The 24,871-nt window shown below is 43.4% G+C and overlaps 1 protein-coding gene across 1 annotated transcript; it reads left to right on the top strand.

Moving 5' to 3' along the window:
• Positions 1-1,233: 1,233 nt before the first annotated feature.
• On the top strand, positions 1,234-23,831 carry LOC124775210 (anther-specific proline-rich protein APG-like). The gene is made up of 4 exons (XM_047250049.1): positions 1,234-1,270; positions 1,363-1,447; positions 18,307-18,646; positions 23,499-23,831. Exons 1-4 carry the CDS (start codon positions 1,234-1,236, stop codon positions 23,829-23,831), a joined length of 795 nt encoding a protein of 264 aa, XP_047106005.1.
• Positions 23,832-24,871: the final 1,040 nt, after the last annotated feature.

The raw sequence follows: 24,871 nt of genomic DNA, 5'->3' as shown, positions 1-24,871 counted from the left end.
TGAGATCCAATGAGTGTTCGCAAAATATGGAATCGGTGGGTTCAGGAGGGTAACACGGAACGCCGTGCTGGGTCCCAATGGCCTCGTATCACTAGCAGTCGAGATGACAGGCATCTTATCCGCATGGCTGTACCGGATCGTGCAGCCACGTCTCGATCCCTGGGTCAACAGATGGGGACTTTTGCAAGACAACAACCATCTGCACGAACAATTCGACGACGGTTGCAGCAGCATGGACTATCAGCTCAGAGACCAAAGCTGCGATTACCCTTGACGTTGCATGACAGACAGGAGCGCCTGCGATGGTGTACTCAACGACAAACCTGGGTACACCAATGTAAAACGTCAATTTTTCGGATGAATCCAGGTTCTGTTTACAGCATCATGATGGTCGCATCCGTGTTTGGTGACATCGCGGTGAACGCACATTGGAAGCGTGTATTCGTCATCGCCATGCTGGCGTATCACCCGGCGTGATGGTATGGGGTGCCATTGGTTACAGTCTCGGTCACCTCTTGTTCACACTGAGGGCACTTTGAACAGTGGACGTTACATTTCAGATGTGTTACGGCCCGTGGCTCTACCCTTCATTCGATCCCTGCGAAACCCTACATTTCAGCAGGATAATGCACGACGACATGTTGCAGGTCGTGTACGGGCCTTTCTGGACACAGAAAATGTTCGACTGCTGCCCTGGTCAGCACTTTCTCCAGATCTCTCACCAACTGAAAACGTGTGGTCAATGGTCGCCGAGCATCGGGCTCGTCACAATACGCCAGTCACTACTCTTGTTGAACTGTGGTATCGTGTTGAAGATGCATGGGCAGCTGTACCTGTACACGCCATCCTAGCTCTGTTTGACTCAATGTCCAGGCGTATCAAGGCCGTTATTACGGCCAGAGGTGTTTGATCTGGGTACCGATTTTTCAGGATCTATGCACCCAAATTGCGTGAAAATGTAATCAGATGTCAGTTCTAGTATAATATATTTGTCCATTGAATATCCGCTTATCACTGCATTTCTTCTTGGTGTAGCAGTTTTAATGGCCAGTAGTGTAATATTGAAGGCTTCTAAATTGTGTACAGAAGGCTACGGCATTCTGCTGCACTGAAAAATAGTATATTTCTTCATCCCGGATCCTTGCAGTGTAAATACTCCTTGTAAGAGGAGTTTCTGGTTACTCGTTTTGAATGCCACTACGTCTAAGACCGGACTAAAGTGACGCTGTGGTAATGGCGCACTGTATCGCTGTGGGCACCACAGGTCCAAGTATAGTGCCGTGTGGCACACTTTTGTTTACCCGACGTTACATTTAAATTCGCGCGTGGAGTAGCGTGTAGCGACGCGTGCGCGTGTTGCAGGCCTGGCGCACCACCTGGGCATGGAGACGGGGCCGTGGGCGCTGGGCCGGGGTCCCGCCTACCCGCACCCCTACCTGGGGGCGCCGTGCGCCGCGCCGCCGCCCGGCCTCCACCCGCCGCACTTCCCGCACGTGCTGGCGCTCACCGCCCCCGACCACCTCTCGCCGTCGCGGCTCGCCGCAGGTAAGCACCACTTCTCACTACAGATGTCTACTGGCTGTTCTGACTATTGTAACTAACCTGTTACTGCGGGTTATTACGTTATTATTGGGAAAGGAAATACTTGTTGCTTGTGAAATTAAAGTGAGAAGATTAGGGTCGCCACCGACTCCAACCACACATTAATCAAAGGTTTGGCCGAGTCGAAAAATAAATTAATTTTATCACAGACCAAAAACTCATAAAAATGCATACGTTGGGATATCGCTCATAGGGGATGCGACGTAATTAATAGTATTTCCCGTGCACTGTCCACGAGAATCAACCATTTAAAATAAAACAGCGCGTTCATGAACACAGTGCAGAAGATCAGCTCCCAGCAACACATCTGAAAATAAGACTTGATCTAAAGCATTTGTTTTAAAATAAAAGGGGAAACTAGTCACTGGACCTGTGCGTAAGGAAACGCGTTGGATGTGCTGACAGGAAAGCTACGAGGTGAGTGGCTTAGGTGCAAAAACGTAACCTCGGAATGCAAGAGAAAACTGTGTATAAAATCATTTATTCCTAAGATATGAATGTGAGGCATGTACACAATTCCAGGTAACATTAATTCCTAAAACATTAAAGAAAAGCATCGATACATACACCGTTATAATCTACAACTAAAATCATTGGTGTGAATCGTACAACTGCCGTTGCCTGATAACTGATCGCAATAACTCGTGAAACGGTACACGTTTCGCAGTACACCCACGTGCCCAAGTGGTTTGTGGAGATGCAATTTCTAGGTATCGTGGCCAAGTTGCAACAATATCACATCACACAATCATGAACAGTTAACATTCTTTAAAACAAACATGAGACCGGACAGTTAGCGGTGACGGTAGCCCAACAAACTCTAATGCTCAACCACGTGGTCGGCTCCCCACGGACGAAAGATACCTAAAACAAGGAAAATTTACGAGAAGGCAAAGCTATTAATATTTAGAAAAATGAAATCTTATACAGGCACAGCTGAAGGCAAACAGACATTTATACAGAAGCGAGTGCTCACTTCTTATCGACGCCTTTGTGTGGCGCTCTTCCGGTGGATCCAAGTCTGCTATAGAAATTTACTAAAAGAAAAATCTGCCAAAGTTTTGCATTTCTTGCTGCGACAACGCAAAGCAGTCTTTCAGAGTTGAAAAGCGAGACCAAAAGCTAACAGCTCTCCCCTCGCCAAGTAACAACGCGCCACGCGGTCAGTCTAACTCACCATTCTTCGACTGCAGCACAGCTGTGGACGCTTCCCGTACCAGCGGCAGACTGCCTCCCTTTTACTTCTCCAGCCTCTTTCACGCTCCGCGTGGCCCAGAAAACCCAAAGATGCCATTTCCGCCACCAACCTAACGCAGGTGGATTTCTCACAAGTAGAGCAAACCTCTTTTCCTACTTGACCACTACGAGAGTTGGCTATTCTGTACAACTGCTGCTGAATCTGTATGACTATCGCAGACTTTCTGCAGCAGACTACGCCACCGTCTGGAAACGTGACACACAACCACATTCATTCAATCGCACCATTATGAGAGTTATGAGCAAAGAGAAACAAGGAAAAGAAGGAGAAATGCTAGTGAAAATGGGTTACCGGGCTAATGAAAGGTGGCTACAGGACCCTTTCACTATCTTGTAGTCAACTTTTGGTGTAGTTTTATGTTGTGGTGGGTTCATACTAGCCAACAAAGTTTTACTTTCTGTCTGTAACTGGCATGATAGCAACAAATATTTATGTTTTCAGAGTTCTGATGATGGAAATGATAATGCAAATGCAAGACTAGCTCTCTTTTTTAAAGATGTGATACCTTCGCGTTATTCCCTATATACGAGCGTTATTCGGAAGTAAGGAACCATCGGTCGCGAAACGAGAACCATAGTGAAAATCCGCTGAAGTTTTTCACAGGTGTCTTGGGCAGTGCCCATAGATCGCATTGCGTCATTCTTTTTAGTTCTGAGCACACATAGAGCACATAAAGATACCTAGAACAATAGTGCCTCCCGCCAAGTACGAGGGCCTGGTGAGAAATTTCGCCTGAAGCTATGCAGCCAACATTACATAACTGTCGTGCGTTTTCTTCTTCAAGACAATTCTCAGCCGCATTCTGCAGGAGAAGTGAATATGCTCCTGCATCGCTTTCAATTGGAAATGTTTGATTACCCACAATACAACCCGTAATAGTCTCCCTCTGAGTTTCATCTCTGCTCACATGAACCGCTGGCTATAAAGACAACGTTTTGGCTCAGACAACAAGCTGTAGGCCAACGTAGAGAATTGGCGGAAAGTATTGGCGGCTGCCTTCTGTAACGAGGGTACTGGAAAGCTGGTACAACGCTTCGACAAACGTCTAAGTGGGATCGGTGACTATGGAGATAAGTAGCTGGAAGTTGTAACTAATTGTTGCAAATCAAACAGTTTTGATTTTCACTTTCGTGACCTATCGTTCCTTACTTTCCGAATAGCGCTCTTACAATGAAGAGCCAAAGAAACTGGTACACCAGCCTAGCTAGTATCGTGCAGGCCCATCATGAGCAAGCAGAAGTGCCGCAAGTCGACGTGGCATGGACTCGACTAATACCCGGAGGGAACTAACACCATGAATCCTGCAGGGACCATGAGTCCTGCAGTGCTGTCCATAAATCCGTATGAGGGGATGGAGATCTCCTCTGAAAACCACGTTGCAAGCCATCCCAGGTGCGTTCAATAATGTTCATGTCTGGGAAGTCTGGTGGCCAGTGGAAGTTGTTAAACTCTGACGAGTATTCCTGGAGACACTCTGTAGCAATTCTGGACGTTTGGGGTGTCACATTGGCCTGCTGGAATTTCCCAGGTCCGTCGGAATGCACAATGGACTTGAATGGATGCAGATAATCAGACAGGATGCTTACCTACGTGTCACCTGACAGAGTCGTACCTTGACTTACCAGGGGTCCAATATCCCTCCAACTGCACACCCCACACCATTACAGAGCCTCCAGCATCTTGAACAGTTCCCTGCCGACATGCAGCCTCCAAGGATTCATTAGGTTGTCTCCATATCCGTACACGTCCATACAATTTGAAACGAGACTTGTCCGACCAGGCAATATGTTTCTTGTCATCAACAGTTCGATGTCGGTGTTGACAGATCGAGGCGAGGCGTAGAGATTTGTTTTGTGCAGTCATCAAGGGTACACGGGTGGGCTTTCAGCTCCGAAATCCCATGTCGATGATGTTTCGTTGAATGGTTCGCACGCTGACACTTGCTGATGGCCCAGCACTGAGATCTGCAACAATATGCGGAAGGGTTGTACTTCCATCAGGTTGAATTATTCTCCTCAGTCGTCGTTCGTCCCGTTCTTGCAGGATCTTTTTCCGACCGCAACGATGTCGGAGATTTGATGTTTTAGCGGATTGCTGATATTCACGGTACACTCGTAAAATGGTCGTACGGGAAAATCCCCACTTCATCGCTAACTCGAAGATGCTGTGTCCCATCGCTCGTGTGGCGTCTGTAACACCACGTTCAAACTCACTTAAATCTTGATAAACTGCCATTGTAGCAGCAGGAACCGATCTAACAACAGCGCTTGTCACTTGTCTTATATAGGGCTTACCGACCTCAGCGCCGTGTTCTGCCTTTTTACATATCTCTGTATCTGAATACGCATGCGTATACCAGTTTCTTTGGCGCTTCAGTGTATAACCTTATGATGTTATCCCTCGGAGGAAAGTCACTGAAGGCACAACCACTTTGTCTTACGTTTGTAGTTGTCTGTCGGTGATATCCTGATTAATGTCCAGCAGTAAACGGACAACTCTGATCCACTTTCCGTGGTAACTCATGTCTATGTCCGAAATCTGCTAATGGAAACGTTTAACGTGCACGTCGGTTGCACCTCACACAGTTGTCAGGAAAGAAGGGCAAGTGGGACTCTAGGAAACGTAACTATAAAGACATATAGCATTCCATTGTAGCAGTGCAGTAGATTTTCCACAAGATGTTTATAGGTTTCAGCCCTTTTATTTCCTAGAACGTTTGCTGATACTGAACAAAGCCATCAAATGCTAACTTTTCGTCACCTGTCAGGATGGTGTGAAAATGTTCATATTTATAAAGTTTGCGTATCTGAGGACCCACACCCAAAATCCCATCTATTATTTTCCCTTCAATAAGACTGAAATTTCTCGTGAATATGGAGAAATGCTTCCCCCGTATTGTCCATGATTTTAGTTAAATATTTCATTAGATCCAATTTTATATGAAGACCAGAGAGAATTATGTTCTTGGATTCGACAAGTATTTCCTGCTTAACATTGTAAGATCCTGGTTCAAGTGATGGCCGCGTAGGCTAATCTTTCTTTTTATAGTGAAGTGCTTTGGCGCTGCTATATCAGAGGCACAGGAAACAGCAGAATCTGGTTTAGCCATGTTCTAGTCCAAGTAATATGCTATGACTTTAAGACGGCCTGAAATATGCCATTTAAACTTATCATAGTTTAATCGAAATAACAGTTGTTTCATTTTACCATATCTCTGTACACTCATGAATTAGGGTCTTTCCAAGAACCGGGTTTTGAAGGCGATTGTGCAGTTTTACTACCGCCCTCTATCACAATCAGGTGGGACATGCAATCCGTCTCAGTGAGGCACTGGTCGCGTGGTCGACCGTGTATTAGGATATGTCATGGAGGACTCTTTCTTCTTGGAAATACCATGCGTTAATGGACTTGTCACACAAAAGTTGCAATCATTTACATGGATTGTGGGTATAGCATAGCCATGGAAGATCTTTTACGATTCAACCACGAATGAAGACTCCAGACACAAGTTATCCAACACGCATGAGGAGTGCAGGGCTTGTCCTGGACCCGATTTTACAGCCATAGTCCAGTCTATACACCTTCCTGATATATGGCTTCGTTGCCTTCCTTTGCAAATTCAATGTAGCCTGTCCGAAAACGTAGCAAAAATTGTCAGTACTGTTTAAGCATTTACGAGGCACATTGAATCATAGGAATTACAATGGCCACACGAATTAACTACACTTCTGTAACACGTTCTTCCAGCACACGAACGGATGACAGTTTATAACAGACTGAAACTTCGCTTAAACGAAATATGCTCCGTTTCTCGCTTCTTCTTGCCCGAGTCCGGGCTAAAATTAACTACAAAATACACACTGCTGTTGTTGCCTGAAACTTTATCTTTCTTCCTTCCATCAGCGGGATTTCGAAGCCTTTGTGAGAAGGGATTGATAATGAATGCTAATAAAATATCATTATAATTACATGCACTCTCTTCAACTTGGAAACGAGAGCTAATTCGAATTTTCGTTTTCGTTATCCTAATTACAGTTCATTGTCGACAAGTGTTCTTACACCGCGGTGGACTTATTTATTGTATCGTCTTCTATAATTCAATATTTTTGTTATAATTGTTGAACGTCTCTGGTAAAGAGATTTTGAATCCCAAGCCGTGAAACCCATCTCCGGTGCCTCTGAGATGGGATCTTTTTCCGACCAAAATTCTGACGACTTGTTTCGTGGCCACGTGTGTTACAGCGCTGCTTCTAGACACGTTGAACGATCCGCCGCTTAACACCAACAAACCCATAAACTTGGTATATTGTAGGCAAACTGGCCCTGTCAAACACGATTGCCCCTTTTTGTAACTCTGTCACGTCATTACATTTACGCATGCTTACGTACAAAGTCCGCTTCAAACATTAATGTTTCACTGATCGCTACTTCCTTATGCTCACATAGAGGCAGTGCGCATGCGGATGAACACATTACTCCATCAATGCGCCATATGTAAAGATTTAACAACCCATGCGTGCATGCAAACCGGTGTGACTAATGTTTTGTTCGCGTTTGAGATTTATTAACATGGGTCCACACACGATCCGATTGTTTCAGAGCCACATAATCTGTCTTTAACCATGGCGTCCAAAGTCAGACAAAATGAAGAAAAACACTGCACACTTGACTGAATAATTATTTGTCGTGGCGAATTACTATACGGTCGTTTTCTGACTTGGAACTCCGTTCTTACGCTGTGACTTGCTAGTAGCAGTGGACGAGGAGTTTAGCTTAAGCGGGATATTGCTCTTCACCAGAATACGCCGGTTATGAAATTTTTCAACAATGGAGCGAGACTGATGCAGCACATTTATGATCTCACCAAAACCGTTAAACTAGTCTTTGTCTCTTTTAAAATAAGCCCAATTTGGTCCTGATTCGTCGAAATATGGAGCCGTTGGATAAGCGTCTTCCTGATACAGATTTAAAAATTTTATTGCCTCAGTAACGTGCCCGGGCTGGACGGGGCTAGAGACTCGTACGTCTTGTGTACTGTACGTACACTGTGATCTGGGCGAGATGTAACACAGCACTGTCAACAACATTGTTAACACCGAAAGAAATTCAGATAGCATAATTCGTACAATGCAGCAGTTCTGCCTGCTGACAACACCCCCCCCCCTTCCCTCCCCCGACCACCACCCCACCTACCCAGCCACACACACACACACACACACACACGCATGCGGAAGATAGAGGGAGACACAGGACACACACGCACGCACACACACACAGACACACACACACACACACACACACACGCAGAGAGAGAGAGAGAGAGAGAGAGAGAGAGAGAGAGAGAGAGAGATATTGAGTGAGGGAGGAGGTATAATAAGATTCTGTTTTATTCCGTTTCTTTGTGCTTCGGAGATAGTGCAAACATATATTCATAAGAAGTTCGAGTATTAATGTAATGTATTTCAAAATACGAGAATTTTTATATTTTTTGAATTCCACAGATCTTGAATTTCAGGCGTCGCAACCATGCAACAACATTAAAGAAAACGTAACAGCGCAACCCACTTTTTGTTGTTTTGGTTAAAGCTTCTTCATACCAAATGTTTGATGGAATAATAAAATGTGGCAGTAAGCAAATAAAGGTTTAAATGGAAACGGTGTCACCAAGAAGAAAAAAAAAAAACGACGTTGACTGTAAAACTATCCTTTTCTCGCAGGTAGCGTCAAAGCAACGCCTTACCACGAGAACCCTATGCCCTAAATGAGAATTGTATTTTGAACGAACTCGATTTTACGTGTGTCAGTGTGATATAGGGGACATCAAATAACCCTGAACTCACCTGATTACGTCGAAAGATGACTAAGTCCTCGAAGAGAACAAATTAGTCTTTAGATTGTATTTTTCTTTCCGAAACCTGTGGCTGCTGAGGAGATGCCTACTAGAAGGCAGAACTGTGTCTACAGGAAAGTCGAAAGATGTACTCTCTTCGGAGAATGGGCTACTCTTGTAGCGCAATGCTATTAGCGTTGGACGAAATGAGTAACTTACATTCTGAAGCCCCTACATACGTCATACTTAAATGTATGATTTTTTGTTCATCGCTCATTTAACATACTATGTACATCCTGATTAATGGAATTTTAATATTAGCATTTACTCTTCATTTCATCAGTATTATGTTTCCAAATATACAACATAACAGATTTAAGTTTTCCGTGGTTTCCATAAATCACTTAAGGATGGTTCCTTTGAAAAGGACACACACGACTTCTTTCCCCATACATGTCCAAATCTGAGCTTGTGCTCCATCTATGATCTCGAGACAGACGGCCGGAGTGGCCGAGTGGTTCTAGGCGCTTCAGTCTGGAACCGCGCGACCGCTACGGTCGGATGTTCGACTCCTGCTTCGGGCATGGATGTGTGTGATGTCCTTAGGTTAGTTAGGTTTAAGTAGTTCTAAGTTCTAGGGGACTGATGACCTCAGATGTTAAGTCCCATAGTGCTCAGAGCCATTTGAACAATTTTTTATATTGACCTCGTTGTCGACGGCACGTTATACCCTAATCCACCTCTTTTGCAACATATTTGTTGATAAAAATAAGCCGAACGGAGACGACACGATCATGAAAATGGAAGAGAGTTATCGAAAATATCTCTACAAACCTCCCGAGAAGTTTATCGATATAATTTTCTTGCAGCATATCTAGATTACCCAATTTTGTCGAGTTGTGCAAGTGTAGTGGTAGCCGTCAGTAGTTTAATAATTAAAAAAAAAAGCCTTAATCGCAAACTAGGCAGATAATTCTATGCTTATAGTTCCTGAAAGTTCCGGTTAGTGAGTAAGGAGTTTTCTACTAGCAGACTGTCCGTGAGAACCCCTTCTTGCAACTTCGACGCTCCACAAACGAAGTGCTCCCCGAGCTGGGAGGCATCGATTTCCCGTTCACCTGAGCCACAAACACCCACTGGGTAATTAGCAACGGGGGCAGGGCTTCCGCTCTAGGTATCGAGTGAGCGCAGATCGGATGACCTCTGGAAGACGGCCGTGGAAGATCAGTCAAAGACACCCACTAACGTTTCCCACAGAGATTATGACTCGCTTGAATGTCAGTTGCTCGGACCGAATGCTTGTGCAGGGAGTGACCTGCACTCCACACTTTTCCAAAAATACTGTTTCTCTTCTTTGGATGGAAATTAATGACCTATGGTAAGAGCTTCGGTACTCGTCCATGGTATTAGCATTCAGGATCCAAATGATATTACAAAAATCCTTTTTTGTCTGTTGACAGTTCCACACATTCGCCTATTTAAACTGTTTAAGTGTCGTCAGATAGCTCATAGGAGCGGTAATACAGGAACCAATTTATGGCATTGATACCACGCAAATGTGTTCTGAAGTAACAGGCGAAGACACCCGTTAACCGTCTCAAGCTTTTCATCTCAAAATAGCACTTCCAAAAAAAAAAAAAAAAAAAAAAAAAAAAAAAAAAAAAAAAAAGGCTCTGAGCACTATGGGACTTAACATCTGAGGTCATCAGTCCCCTAGAGCTTAGAACTACTTAAACGTAACTAACCTAAGGACATCACACACATTCATACCCGAGGCAGGATTCAAACCTGCGACCGTAGCGGTCTCGTGGTTCCAGACTGTAGCGCCTAGAACCACTCGGCCACTCCGGCCGGCAGCACTTGCAGTTTACACCCTAAATTATTAACTGTATGTATTCCGATCTCTGTCTTCTTCTACAGTACAGTTTTTACCCTCAGCAGCTCCCTCTACTACTATGAAAATTATTCCCTGATGTTTTAACGGATGTCCTATCTTCCTGTCCTTTCATATTGTCAGTATTTTCCATACATTCCTTTCATTTCCGATTATGCAGAGAACCTCCTCATTCCTCAACTCATGAGTCCTCAACTTTTCAACATGCTACTCTAGCACTACATCTCAATTGGTTCGATTCTCCTCCGTTCTTGTTTTCTTACGGTCCACGTTTCATTACCGTGCAATACTGTGCTCCAACCGTAAAATCTCAGAAATTTCTTCCTCAAATTAAGGCCTATGTTTGATAATAGTGGACTTTTCTTGGCAAGAAACGTCCTTTTTGCCAACACTAGTCTGCTTTTTATTTCCTCCTTGCTCCGTCCATCATGATTATTTTGTTTCCTAGGTAGCACACTTCCTAACTACGGCTGCTTAGAGATCTCCAATTCTGATAAGTTTATCTCTGTTCTCATTTCGACTACTTTTCATTACTTTCGTCTTTCTTCGATTGACTCTCGATCCACATTCCGTGCCGTGGATCTTTGCTGATTCTTCGGCCTTTTATGGGGCAGTTTCCCTCCCTAAAGGCAAGAGAATGCACAGAACCTCTGTCCGCTCCTCTTACTTCTTTGATAAGGTCGTTGGCAGAAAGAGGGTGTCTTGTGCCGAAAGTCTTCAGCCACGTTGCTGCAATTTTGGTTCAAAATTTAAGGAGTGGTGGGGCTCGAAACATGGACCGAGAACGTTTCGGTTACTAGTCGAACTCGCTACCCCTCGCTGTTTATCTCGAAATCTACCGCAACATACATACGCACAATGTTCACTGTACAAGTAATGACGAGTTAACATTATGGTAAGTTATCGTCTCAAATTCTCAATCCATTTAACCCTGTTTAATCGCTGTACGTTGTTTAAACCAGATACCAGACTAACAGCATCTCTACACGCATACTACGATCATAATCCATCACCTTTACTTGATGTACGTCTCGAAGTCCCAGATGAAGTTAACACTATTCATAAGAAAAAGCTAGAAAGCTAACAACTAGAACCCTTCATGTAACTTGCAACCATCGCAGAGCTGGCTAAGCACCGTTTCACTTTACATTTCTATTAAAAGAGTCAGAGCTCGCACATCACTTTTTTATACAGGAATGCTAACTGTCTAACGAAAGCCCGAATCTGAAATCAGAACGTAGTACGTTTTTCTCCAGATAAGTCTAACAGGAAATTATCGAAAGATTGGTCATTGTAGTTTCAAATAACGTTCTGATTTCTAGATAGTTTGATGGTGGTTTCTATGTTGTGTCTGAAGCTTACAAATTTCTTCAGTTGCTTTACAAAACAGTGGGCAGTGTAGAAGACAATGTATTGCTATAATATGGAGCTCACGTTCGAAGATGTGCCGTGTTTGTGCTACAGTAACGCTGATGCAACAAACTGTTTCACACTTCGTCGCATCTGACGAGCTGAAGAACAGTGGCGATTTATTGTGACTAACGAAGCAAACTACTACTGTAACTAACTAGTTAATTTAAAATTATGCAACTGAAACTACTGTAGTAGAGTGAAACGAGACACATAGAAACTGTGACAGAAGGAAGAACGAGCATGTACTACGCGACTCGAATACCAGATCTGCCTCACGATTGTAGATGTCTGCAAAATATTTAGCTTGTTATAGTTGAACTACTTGTGGGGGATGCGATAAATTACGGTGGTTCTTTCATTCAATAAATGTGAGACACAAGAACACACACTGTTTAACGTTTTTGTTAACGTAGCATGAAAACGGTTCGTCTTCAGCTATGGAATCCTATTCATATTATTACCTACTCCATTCCGTTTTCACGTCCGAAGGCTACTAATTTGGGAACAACATCGTAAGCTGCGTACTATGCTAAGGAACTGATCTACTATGAGGCGTGATTCTGTGGAGCTATGTTCTGTTGTATGAATGTTCATGACCCAGTATTGAATTTGTAAATGCTATCTGACTACAGTTTATCACAGTAACGCATACATAAATCTGCGCAATGGGAAACGGATACGCGCAGCTTACGTAATTGAACGTCAAACAGTAGGTAATCACTAATACAGTCCTACCAATCTTGTATAGTGAGGATGCAGTCTGCTTACAGCGAAAAGCTGTGCGCTGAGTATGTTTCATCTTGACTATAATTACGAAACTGCGATTCGGAAATTGCTCTGAAACACCTCATCCAAGCAACTGAATCATATGGCAGCAAATCTGCATGTACTATTGAAGAAGGGGAAAGATATTACTACAACATCCTACGCAAAATGTCATGTTGGTATGAGAAAATACATGCTGAAAACTCCGTCACAGAAATCTGAATTTCGTAAACAGCATCCAAACTCATATTTCTGCAGATACTGGACTATTTATTGCTATTGAAGTCTAGAGCTGTATTGGACTGAACTGTGCAGCTATTCGTATACTGATTCTTTACTGAAGAGACAAAACGGTGTCTTGGCAACACGTGATAAGAAGATGGCATCACACAAAACTTGCATCTAATTTTACGTACAAGAATTAAAGGGAAGACTGGGGAGAGCAGAAATAACCAGCAGTAATACTGAATTCCAAGTTTATTCTCACTCAAATTTCTAAGACCAACAACATAAACCACATGGTGTTTGTAGTAAACATGATATGAACTGAAGTCCTAGTAAATCTATTGCTGTGCACATCTTGAAGTGTAGCACTGAATTATTTAAAGTGCAAAAGAGAATGAGATGATTGAGTGCATAACGTATCGTGTTGAGTAAATACTACCCGATTCCTTTATGAACTTCCAGTGTACGAAAAACGAGCGAATCTGAACCTTTGTAATGCTTCACACCTGATAACAAAACACGTTACAACTGGGGTCTTTTAGGATTTCTCAGCACGTTTGATTAATAGTTGCTTCCAGATGTTCTGCTGGGTTGTTTTTTTCCATTTTATGAACAATATTTTTACGACCGACCCAACAGTTGTTCAGGTGCTGCGAGTTTTGCTATTATGCGTAATCTCTGCCTAGAGTCCTACCAGATGTTGGGAGTTTAAACATCAATGTTTCAATATTGATACTGAAGACTTTGAACATCTTAACGTCGATGGAGACAAAGTATCGATCTTCGATATTTGTCTAGGCATGTAATACTAACAAGTATGAAAGAATAGACACTGTTGACGAGCCACAGGAGGGGACACGAAAGTAACAACATTGATCTCGAATCCTCTTTGTCTCGTTCTCCCTGTTGCGGGAATCCAAGTAATGTTGCGAGAATTAGGTGATGAATTCAGTGGAGTTTGATATAGGATGCAGATAGTGTGCATATAGAGATTTGGGCCGGTCTGGGGAGCGTGCATGAATACTCGAAGTTGTCAGGGCGACAACACGAGATAACTGGGAGTTCCGGGTTCGAGTCCTGGTCCGGCCCAAATTCTAAAGAGTCACTGTTGTAGATCTATACACAATACAGCTGTTAATGTATTGGCATTCAGCGAATTAATTTCGAATTTTTTCGTCATCAAATGTATCTCTTTCTGCACATGTCAGATAAAGACACCAGTGCAACTCAAATGCGAACTGTCAAATATGGCCTTGGGAATGTGGGCGGAAGGGGGGGGGGGGGGGGAAATCCGGCAATATTTGTGATCGATCTGAGGCCAGAACAATGGCTACTGTTCTAGATAAGGGTAGACTTAAGCTTTTCACTGTTCATTCAGTTCAAGCTCTCTCCATTTCGAATAGCGTGGGAATGCGGGAAAACAGAGAAGCCAAATTTGATTTATGGAATAAACATTATAAGATAGGAAAAGAAACGAATTATTTGCAAACTACAACAGAAACGGACCTAGATCTGTTATTATCTGAAATATTACCTTCTAGATACAAAATAAGCTCCAATACAAATAAGGAAATACATCATGACATTACCTACGCAAAGCTACAAAACTACAAAAAAAATGAAATGCATAGTCATATACTCAGACTCTGCCAAAAGGTTCTCAAAAGCAAGCTGTGCTCTCTGTCAACAACGCAACTAGCGAATGGGGAATTTCTTTCAAATATGCTATTTTTAAAATGTATAGACACGAAAGATGTGGTATATGTAATTTTAACATTTGCTGCAGCTTTGTGCACCCTTTTTGTGCTAAAGACTACCTTCACATGTAGTAGGGAATGTAAGTTTTCCTTCTGGTACTGTAATTATGCACATCGTTGACCCTTTTCAATTCTAGTGTATTATTAGCAACGAACTTCACGAGGGAATAAATATATACTGTCAAACAGTAGTCAGAATGCCCAACTCCATAAACAGATATCTACAAGGTGATGGTGGGTGAGTATATTATTCTTAGAGCACGTTTTTTCGCAATGAAGTATTTCTTTCTTAAAGAGGAGTCACCCCAGAATATTATACCATACGACATTATAGACTCTAAATATACAATATATGTCAACTTACTGATTTGTCTCTCCCCAATGCAATGATTCTAAACGTAAATGTTGCTGAACTAAGTTGTATAGGAATTCCAAAATGGGTTTTCCCCAATTTAAATTTCATCGATACGGACCGCTAAGAGTGTTGAAGTTTCCACCCTATTTATTATTTCCTCATCATGTGTTACACTTACCGTTAGTGTAACACCTCTAGATGTACAGAAATGAATGTGTTGGGGCTTTCTAAAATTGAGGGTCAGATCGTACGCAGAAAACCAGTCGATGATACCTTTAAGAACTTCGTTTACCATTTCTTCTGTTTCTGTATGTATGCGTGGACTGATTAAATACTGGCGTCAGCTGCAAAATAGGACTAATTCTGCTTGTTGTATACTAGACGGAAGATAACAACTCTGAAGAAAAGTATACGAGCTTAGACTGAACCTTGGGGAACCCCATCATGATTTCTCCCTAGTCCGAAATACGTCCTTTGACTATATTAGTTGAGTTACTAAGCAGAACTTTCTGCATTCTTTTGGTCCGATACGACATTATCCCTTGGCTATACCATCAAGCCTATAAAGCCCCAATTTATTTTGGAGAATACTCTGAGCCGGCCACTGTGGCCGAGCTATTGTAGGCGTTTCAGTCCGAAACTGCGCTGCTGCTACGGTCCCAGGTTCGAATCCTGCCTCGCGCATGAATGTGTATGATGTCCTTAGGTTACTTAGGTTTAAGTAATTCCAAGTCTAGGGGACTGATTACCTCAGTTGTTAAGTCCCATAGTGCTTGGAGCCATCTGAACCATTTTAGAATACTCTGATTCACATAGTTAAAGGCCTCAGAGAGGTCGCAGAAAATTCCAGCTGGCACTATTTTATTACTTAAAGCTTGTTGAAGCTGGTAAGAGAACGTGTAAATGGCATTCTCAGCAGGGCAACCTTTTTGAAACCCATACCGTTATCTGCTAAGGATACTATTGTTGCCAAGGTGAGATATTTTTCTAGGATACATCACCTTCTCAAAAATTTTGGAGAATGACGCAGCAGTGAAATAGGTCGGTAGTTATTGACATCTCTCTTATCACCCTTCTTAAAGGTGGTTTAACAAAGGCATATTGCACTCCTTCTGGAAAAATTCCTTTAGGTAGTGATGCAGCATTACGTATTTCAGATAAGACTGGGGTTATTATATGGAAACAAATTTATATTACTCAATTGGAAACACTGTCAAAACTAGATAAGCTTTTATTTTTGAGGGAATGTACAATTTTCTTAATTTCAGAAGGAGAAGTTGGTGATACATTCATATGCCTGAATTTTATGAAAGCTATATTTTCAACATAGGGCTGCGCTTTTGCTCTTGATGCGTTTCTCCCCATGCTTCCTACTATATTTAAGAAATAGTTATGATAATGTATGTTACCTGTAACCCTTCCATTCATTTCAATAGTGATATTGTCTTGTTCTGTGGCTGGTTGTCCTACCTCTGTTTTCACTATATTCCATATAGCTTTGTTCTTTGACTTTTTTATTAACCTGTCATAGCAGTTTTGAGTAGTTTTTGTAGTGTACAACTACCGCAGGATCCCTATTTGTTCTTGCTGAAAGATGCATTTGCCTTTTCCTTTCACAGGATTCTTTGATCCTAGTGATTTAAAGTTTTTTGCCTTGCTGTTTCATCTCCTTTTTGATTAACATATCTCCGTAAGTTCTTCCTCGATTGCTTTGAATGCTTTGATATTTTGAGACAACCTTGCATTAATATATACGCAAATTTTCGTTCAAATGCGTACGTGTTTTTATACCCCTACTTAAGCGGTACTAAAAACACGCGCGTTGAATGCAACGTCGCATTATAATTTCAGAGTGTTTCATGAAGAACTTACGGAGATTTACGATTTTGTACAAACGAGCATTTTAATCTGCCGCGCGTGATTAGCCGAGCGGTCTGAAGCGCTGCAGTCATGGACTGTTCGGCTGGTTCCGGCGGAGGTTCGAGTCCTCCCTCGGGCATGGGTGTGTGTGTTTGTCCTTAGGATAATTTAGGTTAAGTAGTGTGTAAGCTTAGGCACTGATGACCTTAGCAGTTAAGTCCCATAAGATTTCAGACAAATTTGGACATTTGGACATTTTCATCTATATAAATAGAAATATAAATGAAATTTAAATGAAATACAAACATCAGCTGTGTACATGGCGTTGATAGAATCAACGGGGAGAGTTGAAAATTTGTGCCCGACTGGGATTCGAAAACGAAAATTTTACTATCTAAGCAGGCGCTCTAAATCCTAAGCCACCGAAGATGCACGAATTTACGAAAGCAGTGCTCCATGCACATTAATCTCAATGCTCTTGGAAAGACCTATTCCCGCATGAGTTCGAGTGTATGTGTGCAACCGCACAGAAATGATCCTTAGCCGTAATTATATGTGTATTGTGTCTTTTCTTTCGGACATGACCGAAAGAACAGACACCATGGGGATCGTGACAGCCGTGAAGAATGAAATTTCAATGTACTGCAAACATCAGCTGTGTACGGAAGATCCGAATATATCGAAAATTTCTTGATCAATTTACTTTCGATTTTACACAGTACTCTAATGAACATTTTATCGGACATAGAGATATAAACGTTGTTAGCAAACAGGAATGTTGTATTTATGGCTTATCGGCTTAAGATTTAAATACTACTGTAGAATCTGAATATGCAATAACAGCAAACAAGACTCATTGTCAGAGAGAGAGAGAGAAAGATAAAGGGGGGGGGGAGATAATATAGTCAGAGGGGTGAGAGAAAACAAAGGAGGAGGAGATGGAAAAAGAGAGAGGAGTACGAGTTGGGCAGAGACAGGACGTATATTCAATTCTCTCACATATTAGAATCGTGTGCTCTTTCTGTTCTGTCTTTTCCGTTAAGCAGACGGAGCCATAGCAACGAGTGGCCAGGAACATCGAGTTGATTAATAGATATATCGTTTGATATATTTGTATGTTACTTTTTTCGCAACTGTGTAAACTCACCAACTAACATCGACGTTAAATAGGACGATGTCTGAAGGTCGATTAGTACTGATGTCTCCAAGCACGTCACTGACCAGGTCCCACGATGTTTCAGTGTCCGAAGCGGCTGCGGCGTCGCGAGAGCTGGGTCCGATCAGCGTGTCGGTGCCAGGAGGCGGTGGCGGTGGCGGAGTCGGCGTGGGCGGCAAGGGCAGCCCCAGGGCGGCGGCCAGCCCCACGGTGGGACTGCTGGCCGTGGCGCCCAGCACGCAGCCGCCCCTGCCGCCCCCGCAGCAGCTGCCCGCGCCACCGCCGCGCAGGCCGTCGCACCAGCCGCCGCCCCAGCCGCCCCCCGCCAGGACGCCTCCAACCGAAGACGCACCGCGGCCTCCGCCTCCACCGCCGCCCCCGACGTCGTCTTCGTCGTCGGCTTCTGCCTGTGGTTCTCCACCGTCGCCCGCCCCCGCGCCTGCGCCAGCGCACCAGCCGCAGCCGCCACCCCCACCCCCGCCTCCGGTCACGCTGCCGCCCCACCCGCTGCTGCATCCACATCACCCGCAGGTAAGTCACTTACTTCTGGAAGAACGGGGTTGCCCCTCCTGATTCACTGCCTGACAATACGTGGCTTAACTGTAAAATGTAAACTTCACAGCCGGAAATGTCACACTTATTCAAGTATTTAGGGTTAATATGTGGTGATGAGGTAATTTTATTGCTGAAACACAAAGTTACGTCCCGATGTGCGGGGTACATCGAGGGGGATTGTAGCTCGTAAGAAGGTGCGACACATGTTCTACTTCGCTATTAGACTAACTGGAGTATCATTCAGTTTCCACGTCCTCCTGTGCAGAGACGTGACGTTGCTTGTTGGAAGACTGTCGTACGCTACTGCTATATTACCCCATGGTGAGGCGCAGAGGCCATAGACATTTATGGAGCCCCAATAATTTTAATCGCAATGAGGAGGGTGTGAAACTGAACAGCATGTCGATTTCGGTTTTCTAGGTACCATCCAACATGGATAGCAGTAGCGGATGACAGCAATCGACAGTGGCCAGTGGCTCTTGAATTTTCAAAACATGTGACGTCACACCTCTTCATGGGAGCATGCGAAAACTGAATTTCACTTCAGTCAGTGGCGTGCCATGATCTCATAGGAGCTTCGGAAAAGGTACAACTGCCTTGAAGGAGGCCTCCGCAGATGGGAAAGAAACCTTGCCTGTTTACGAAACCTTACGCCACGAAAATCATCTCGTCGTTATTCTTGAAATTCCCAACACCCAATAGTTTCTTCATACGAGGAAGAGGCGATGGTCCTATGTCAGGAGAACAGGGAAATACCAAGGAGAGCGAGAACAGAGGATGGAGGTGGGAGAGACAAAATTTGAGCTTTCAAATCAGTTAGTACAAACAACAAAGTACCTTAGAGTATACTCATCAGTGGAAATCAGTTAGGATACATGACTCCAGGACAAATGTTGTAAAGAACAGTTCACAAGAACTGACCTGGGATGAAATTGCAAACACTAATAAAATTTAGTGTACAGCTTGATAAATTCATATCACTATTTGAAAACAGCTGTCAGCAGAAACAGATCAGAAAGGTCATTAAACAGACATTTAAAAAATAAAAAAAAAAAGATTTTAAAAAACATGGATCACTAAAGGTGTTCATGTATCAGTGAAAGAAAAAGGGAAATGTATCTGTTGGCAAGAGATACTACAAGAACTACTCAGAATTACTAAGAAAGATTATTAAAAATCAAGAAACATGCACATAATGTCAGAAAACAGTACTTCCGTACTTCCTACAACATACCTAATTCCATGCAGTATGCAGTGAAAAGACACACAGGGTGACCAGCCACAGAACAGGATACACACTTCTGAACTGAAAGGCTATAAATGATGAGTCATAGATAGCAATGTTTTTTTTAATAATCGCTACTTAGATATAGTGGAAAACATAGGGGCAGCAGTTCCAGAGAAAAATCACAGCAGTCTGTGGAAAATCTCTCATAAAATTCAGTCATATGAATGTGACGGCGGCTCCTCATTCAGAAATGAAAAAAAAAATCTGTACATTCTCTCGAAAATAAGAGCTCATCTGGTTTTGGTGGCGTACTAAAGATTTATTCCCATACGATAAGCCCTACTTGATCTTCAAAATGTAATGTATCACAATTTCGAGGCACTTTTCCAAAGAGACTGAAATATGCCTTTGTTAAAACTCTCTGTAAGAAAGGTTATAACAGAAATGTCAACAACTACCGACCTGTTTCACTGCTGACATAATTTTCCAGACTCTTTGAGTAGGTGATGTACTCTAGAAGAGTATCTCACCTTAGTAACAGTAATATTGTCAGAAAATCACAGTTTCGGTTTCGGAAAATACGCTCCACAGAGAATCCATTTATATTTTCAATCAAATGTTACAAGCATTAGACAATAAAATAGCACTGGTTGATTTTTCTGCGACCTGTGTAAAACATTTGACTATATGAATCACGGTTTTCTCCAAGATAAATTGGTGTTTTGTGGGATTGATGGTATAGCCAACCTATGGACATGTCGTATCCAATCAAAAGTATGAAGATAGGTATACCTTGTAAATCAGCCAATATAATCCGGGGACGTAATTCTGACTAGGGAGAAATTATGTATGGTGTTCCCTAAGGTTCAATCTTATGTTGACTGTGGTTCCTCACATATTTAAACGATCTTGAGTCTAATTACATCAAGCAGAACGAGACGATGCTACTACAGTAGTCAATCAAAGCATAATACAGAAACAGAAGAAATGGTAACAAAGTTGACTAGTTTCGTGCGAATAGTCTCTCTTCAATTTTAAAAAGACACAATGTATTCACTTCAGCACGTCTGGGGGTACGACACCAATTATAAATGTAACACATAGTGAGGAAATAATAAACATAGTGGAAATTTCAAAAATCTTCGGTGTGCACGTCGGTGATAATTTAAACTTGAAAAAGTTTTCGAACTCCTGAAACAACTTAGTCCCAGCAACAATTGCGCTTAGAATCATTGCAAATCTTGGGGAGAATCAGTAAGTTGTCGTGTTTTGCACATTTTTATATTTTCATTCGTTAATGTCATACGGAATAATTTTTGGGGTGACTCATCTTTAAGAAGGAAAGTCTTCGTTTCACAAAAACATACTGTACGTATAATATATGGCGCTAATCCACAATCACCCTGTAGATGTTTGTTTAAGGAGTTGGACATTCTGACTACAGCTCCAAGGCATATTCATTCCCTTCTGAAGTTTGTTGTAAATAATGCACTGCATTTTGAAGGGAACCACGATGTACGTAATTACAATAGCAGAAGGAAAACTATCATGTTGTTGTCTTTAGCAGAAAAAGGGGTGCACAATGCCGCAACAATAATTTTTGATCACTTACCCAGAGACATAAAATGTGTGACAGACTGCAAAGTAAAATTTGGAAATAAACTGAAAAAATTTCTCCTTGACAACTTCTTCCATTCCGTAGACGAATTTGTATAGTCATATTGTAAAGTCAAAAAGATGGTGGATAGAACCTGCTATCTCTCATCTGTGTATTAAAAAAATTAAATTAAAATAAAAACTGGAAAAACACCTAATAAATGTTCAGCATGTAACCATACTTACAATTTAGACTGAGATGTGAATATAAAGTGACTCGTTTCCATGATTACAATTTATCGTGCAACGATCCATCCAACATGAAACTAAGTTTGTGTGACTGAGTCCCATGCATAATGAGCCGCTGTGTTACGGTGGACCAGAAACGCTGTCTTGATTAGCTTCCCGTGATTCTCCGTCATTGCAGCCTCATGTAACCTCGCCAAGAGTTTCGGTATTATATTCTTTATTGTGGCACTCGTGAAATACGCTCAGCCTCGCTTTGCCCGGTAATGGTTGGTCTTTTTCGGCGGTGGTGAGTCCGTACGATCCCACTGCTTTCTTTGCTCTTTTATCTCAAGATCGTACTGATACATCCAGCATTCGTTCGTAGAGATTGGGTGGCTAAAGAAGCTGAATGGAATGCCCTGGCGCAAATGCAACGCATCTACTGTTGCATCGGTTCGGAGAGTTTTTTGAATTGGATTGAGCAGTCAGGCAACCTTGGCCATCGTCATTCATACTTGATTGATCACACGAAGTGTCTATGCCATCTGACCATAGTGTCATATAATGGCTCATACTTGCCGCCTTAAGCTTTCACCGGCTCAGCTTGAATTGTTGCAGGATTTTTCCCCTTCAACTGCAGGACTCTCCACAGTATTATTAGACTGCACCAATTTATTTTGGCTACTACGGTAATTTGGTGCAGGAACGTAATGTATGCAAGGACTTCAAATAAACGAAAAATTATCAAACGTTAATTTTTCGAAATCTTAACCATGGCTGCGAAACAGCAACTGTGTAATTGAGAAGAGTTTGACAAATAAGCGAGCCAGTTGCAAATAGAGGTTTATTATCTCTTGACGATGATTTCGATATTTGTAAAAATATCTTCTTCAGAAGCATTGGCCCTAAAAATGAATACACCAGTTACAAAATAGTTTTTCTTCTACACGAACGAATGGCAAAACGTCATTTTTTCGGATGAATCCAGGTTCTGTTTACAGCATTACGATGGTCGTATCCGCGTTTGGCGACATCACGGTGAACGCACATTGGAAGCGTAGAGTCGTCATCGCCATACTGGCGTATCACCCGGCGTGATGGTATGGGGTGCCATTGATTACACGTCTCGGTCACCTCTTGTTCGCATTGACGGCACTTTGAACAGTGGACGTCACATTTCAGATGTATTACGACCCTTGGCTCTACCACTCATTCGATCTCTGCGAAACTCTACATTTCAGCATGATAATGCACGACCGCATGTTGCAGATCCTGTACGGGCCTTTCTGGATACAGAAAATGTTCGACTGCTGCCCTGGCCAGCACATTCTCCAGATCTCTCACCAATAGAAAACGTGTGGTGAATGGTGGCCGAGCAACTGGGTCGTCACAATACGCCAGTCACTATTCTTGATGAACTATGGTATCGTGTTGAACCTGCATGGGCAGCTGTACCTGTACACGCCATCCTAGCTCTGTTTGACTCAATGTCCAGGCGTATCAAGGCCGTTATTACGGTCAGAGGTGGTTGTTCTGGGTACTGATTTCTCAGTATCTATGCAACCAAATTGGGTGATAATGTAATCACATGTCATTTCTAGTATAATATATTTGTCCAATGATTACCCGTTTATCATTTGCATTTCTTCGTGGTGTAGCAATTTTAATGGCCAGTAGTGTATGTTGCATCCGGATGCTGTTTTATGAACTGCTTCAACGTTTTATTGTGTGTGTGTGTGTGTGTCAGAGCTTAGTGGAGACGGTGTGACGTTGCAGGCATGGGCGGCGGCGGCGTTGTTCCTGCACGCGCCGCTGCTGCCGCCGTCGTCGCAGCACTGGCTGTACCAGCAGCTGTACGCGCCGCGCGCCCTGCTGCCCCTGGACGCCGCCAGGCGGCAGCTGCGGCACCACCACCAGCACGGCCCGCAGCAGCACGCGCACCAGCCGACGGCCTCCGACGACGGCGACAAGGCGGGCGCCGTCCCCGGCGCCAAGACGCCTTCCGCGGGCTCCTCGTCAGCCTCCGCCGGCGCCGTCTCGCCGGCCGCCGCCAGCACCGTCACCGCCAAGAGCTCCGGCAGGCACTCCGACGTCTGGAGGCCCTACTGAGCAGTCACTGCAGAGCCAGCTCTCCACTGCCACCCGTCTCGCGTTACGCACGAACACTGGCGACTTACCGCAAGTGCACGAGTACTATAGCGGACGTCACTTCTGAGTCCTCTCTACAGATACTTTTGTGTGCGGACCATTGTAACTGTTATTTCCGGCCTGTCATCGCTAATGTTGTCTTGACATGGACTGAAGACGTGTGTGTGGTTGCGTGTATTAAGCAGTACCGAAACCCATCAGTTGTGAACTTCCGTGTCCGATGACTATGTCAACCGCAAGCAACTCAAACTAAATGGGTGCATGGTCGCAAACTACACTTTCTTCGGCTATCAGACGCAGCTCTGGTCAAAGGAGCAAATCGACGTCATTCCATGCTATGCCATTCAGAAATAACAAGTGGCTAAGTGACTTGTTGCACCGCGTATCCAGCTTCAAGGGAAAGCTATAGTTGTGGGCAAAGGAATAAGACGAGACCATTGGATGACTATGTAAGAACAACGCTCATCTAGAATGAGTGTCCGCTGATATGAAACTTCCTGGTAGATTAAAACTAGGTGCCGGACCGCCGGCCGGTGTGGCCGTGCGGTTAAAGGCGGGCAAAGGTCCCGAGTTCGAGTCTTGGTCCGGCACACAGTTTTAATCTGCCAGGAAGTTTCATATCAGCGCACACTCCGCTGCAGAGTGAAAATCTCATTCTGGAAACATCCCCCAGGCTGTGGCTAAGCGATGTCTCCGCAATATCCTATCTTTCAGGAGTGCTAGTTCTGCAAGGATCGCAGGAGAGCTTCTGTAAAGTTTGGAAGGTAGGAGACGAGGTACTGGCAGAAGTAAAGCTGTGAGGACGTGGCGTGAGTCGTGCTTGGGTACCTCAGTTGGTAGTGCACTTGCACGCGGAAGGCAAAGGTCCCGATTTCGAGTCTCGGTACGGCACACAGTTTTAATCTGCCAGGAAGTTTCAACGCTCATCTGTATGAATGTTTGCTACTCTCCCTCAGGTGCGTGGAGCTTAGCTGTGGCCAAAGGAGTATGCCTAAATAATC

Source organism: Schistocerca piceifrons, chromosome 2 (assembly GCF_021461385.2).
Source record: "Schistocerca piceifrons isolate TAMUIC-IGC-003096 chromosome 2, iqSchPice1.1, whole genome shotgun sequence".
Taxonomy (NCBI): domain Eukaryota; kingdom Metazoa; phylum Arthropoda; class Insecta; order Orthoptera; family Acrididae; genus Schistocerca; species Schistocerca piceifrons.
This window is presented reverse-complemented; position numbering and strand designations above follow the sequence as displayed.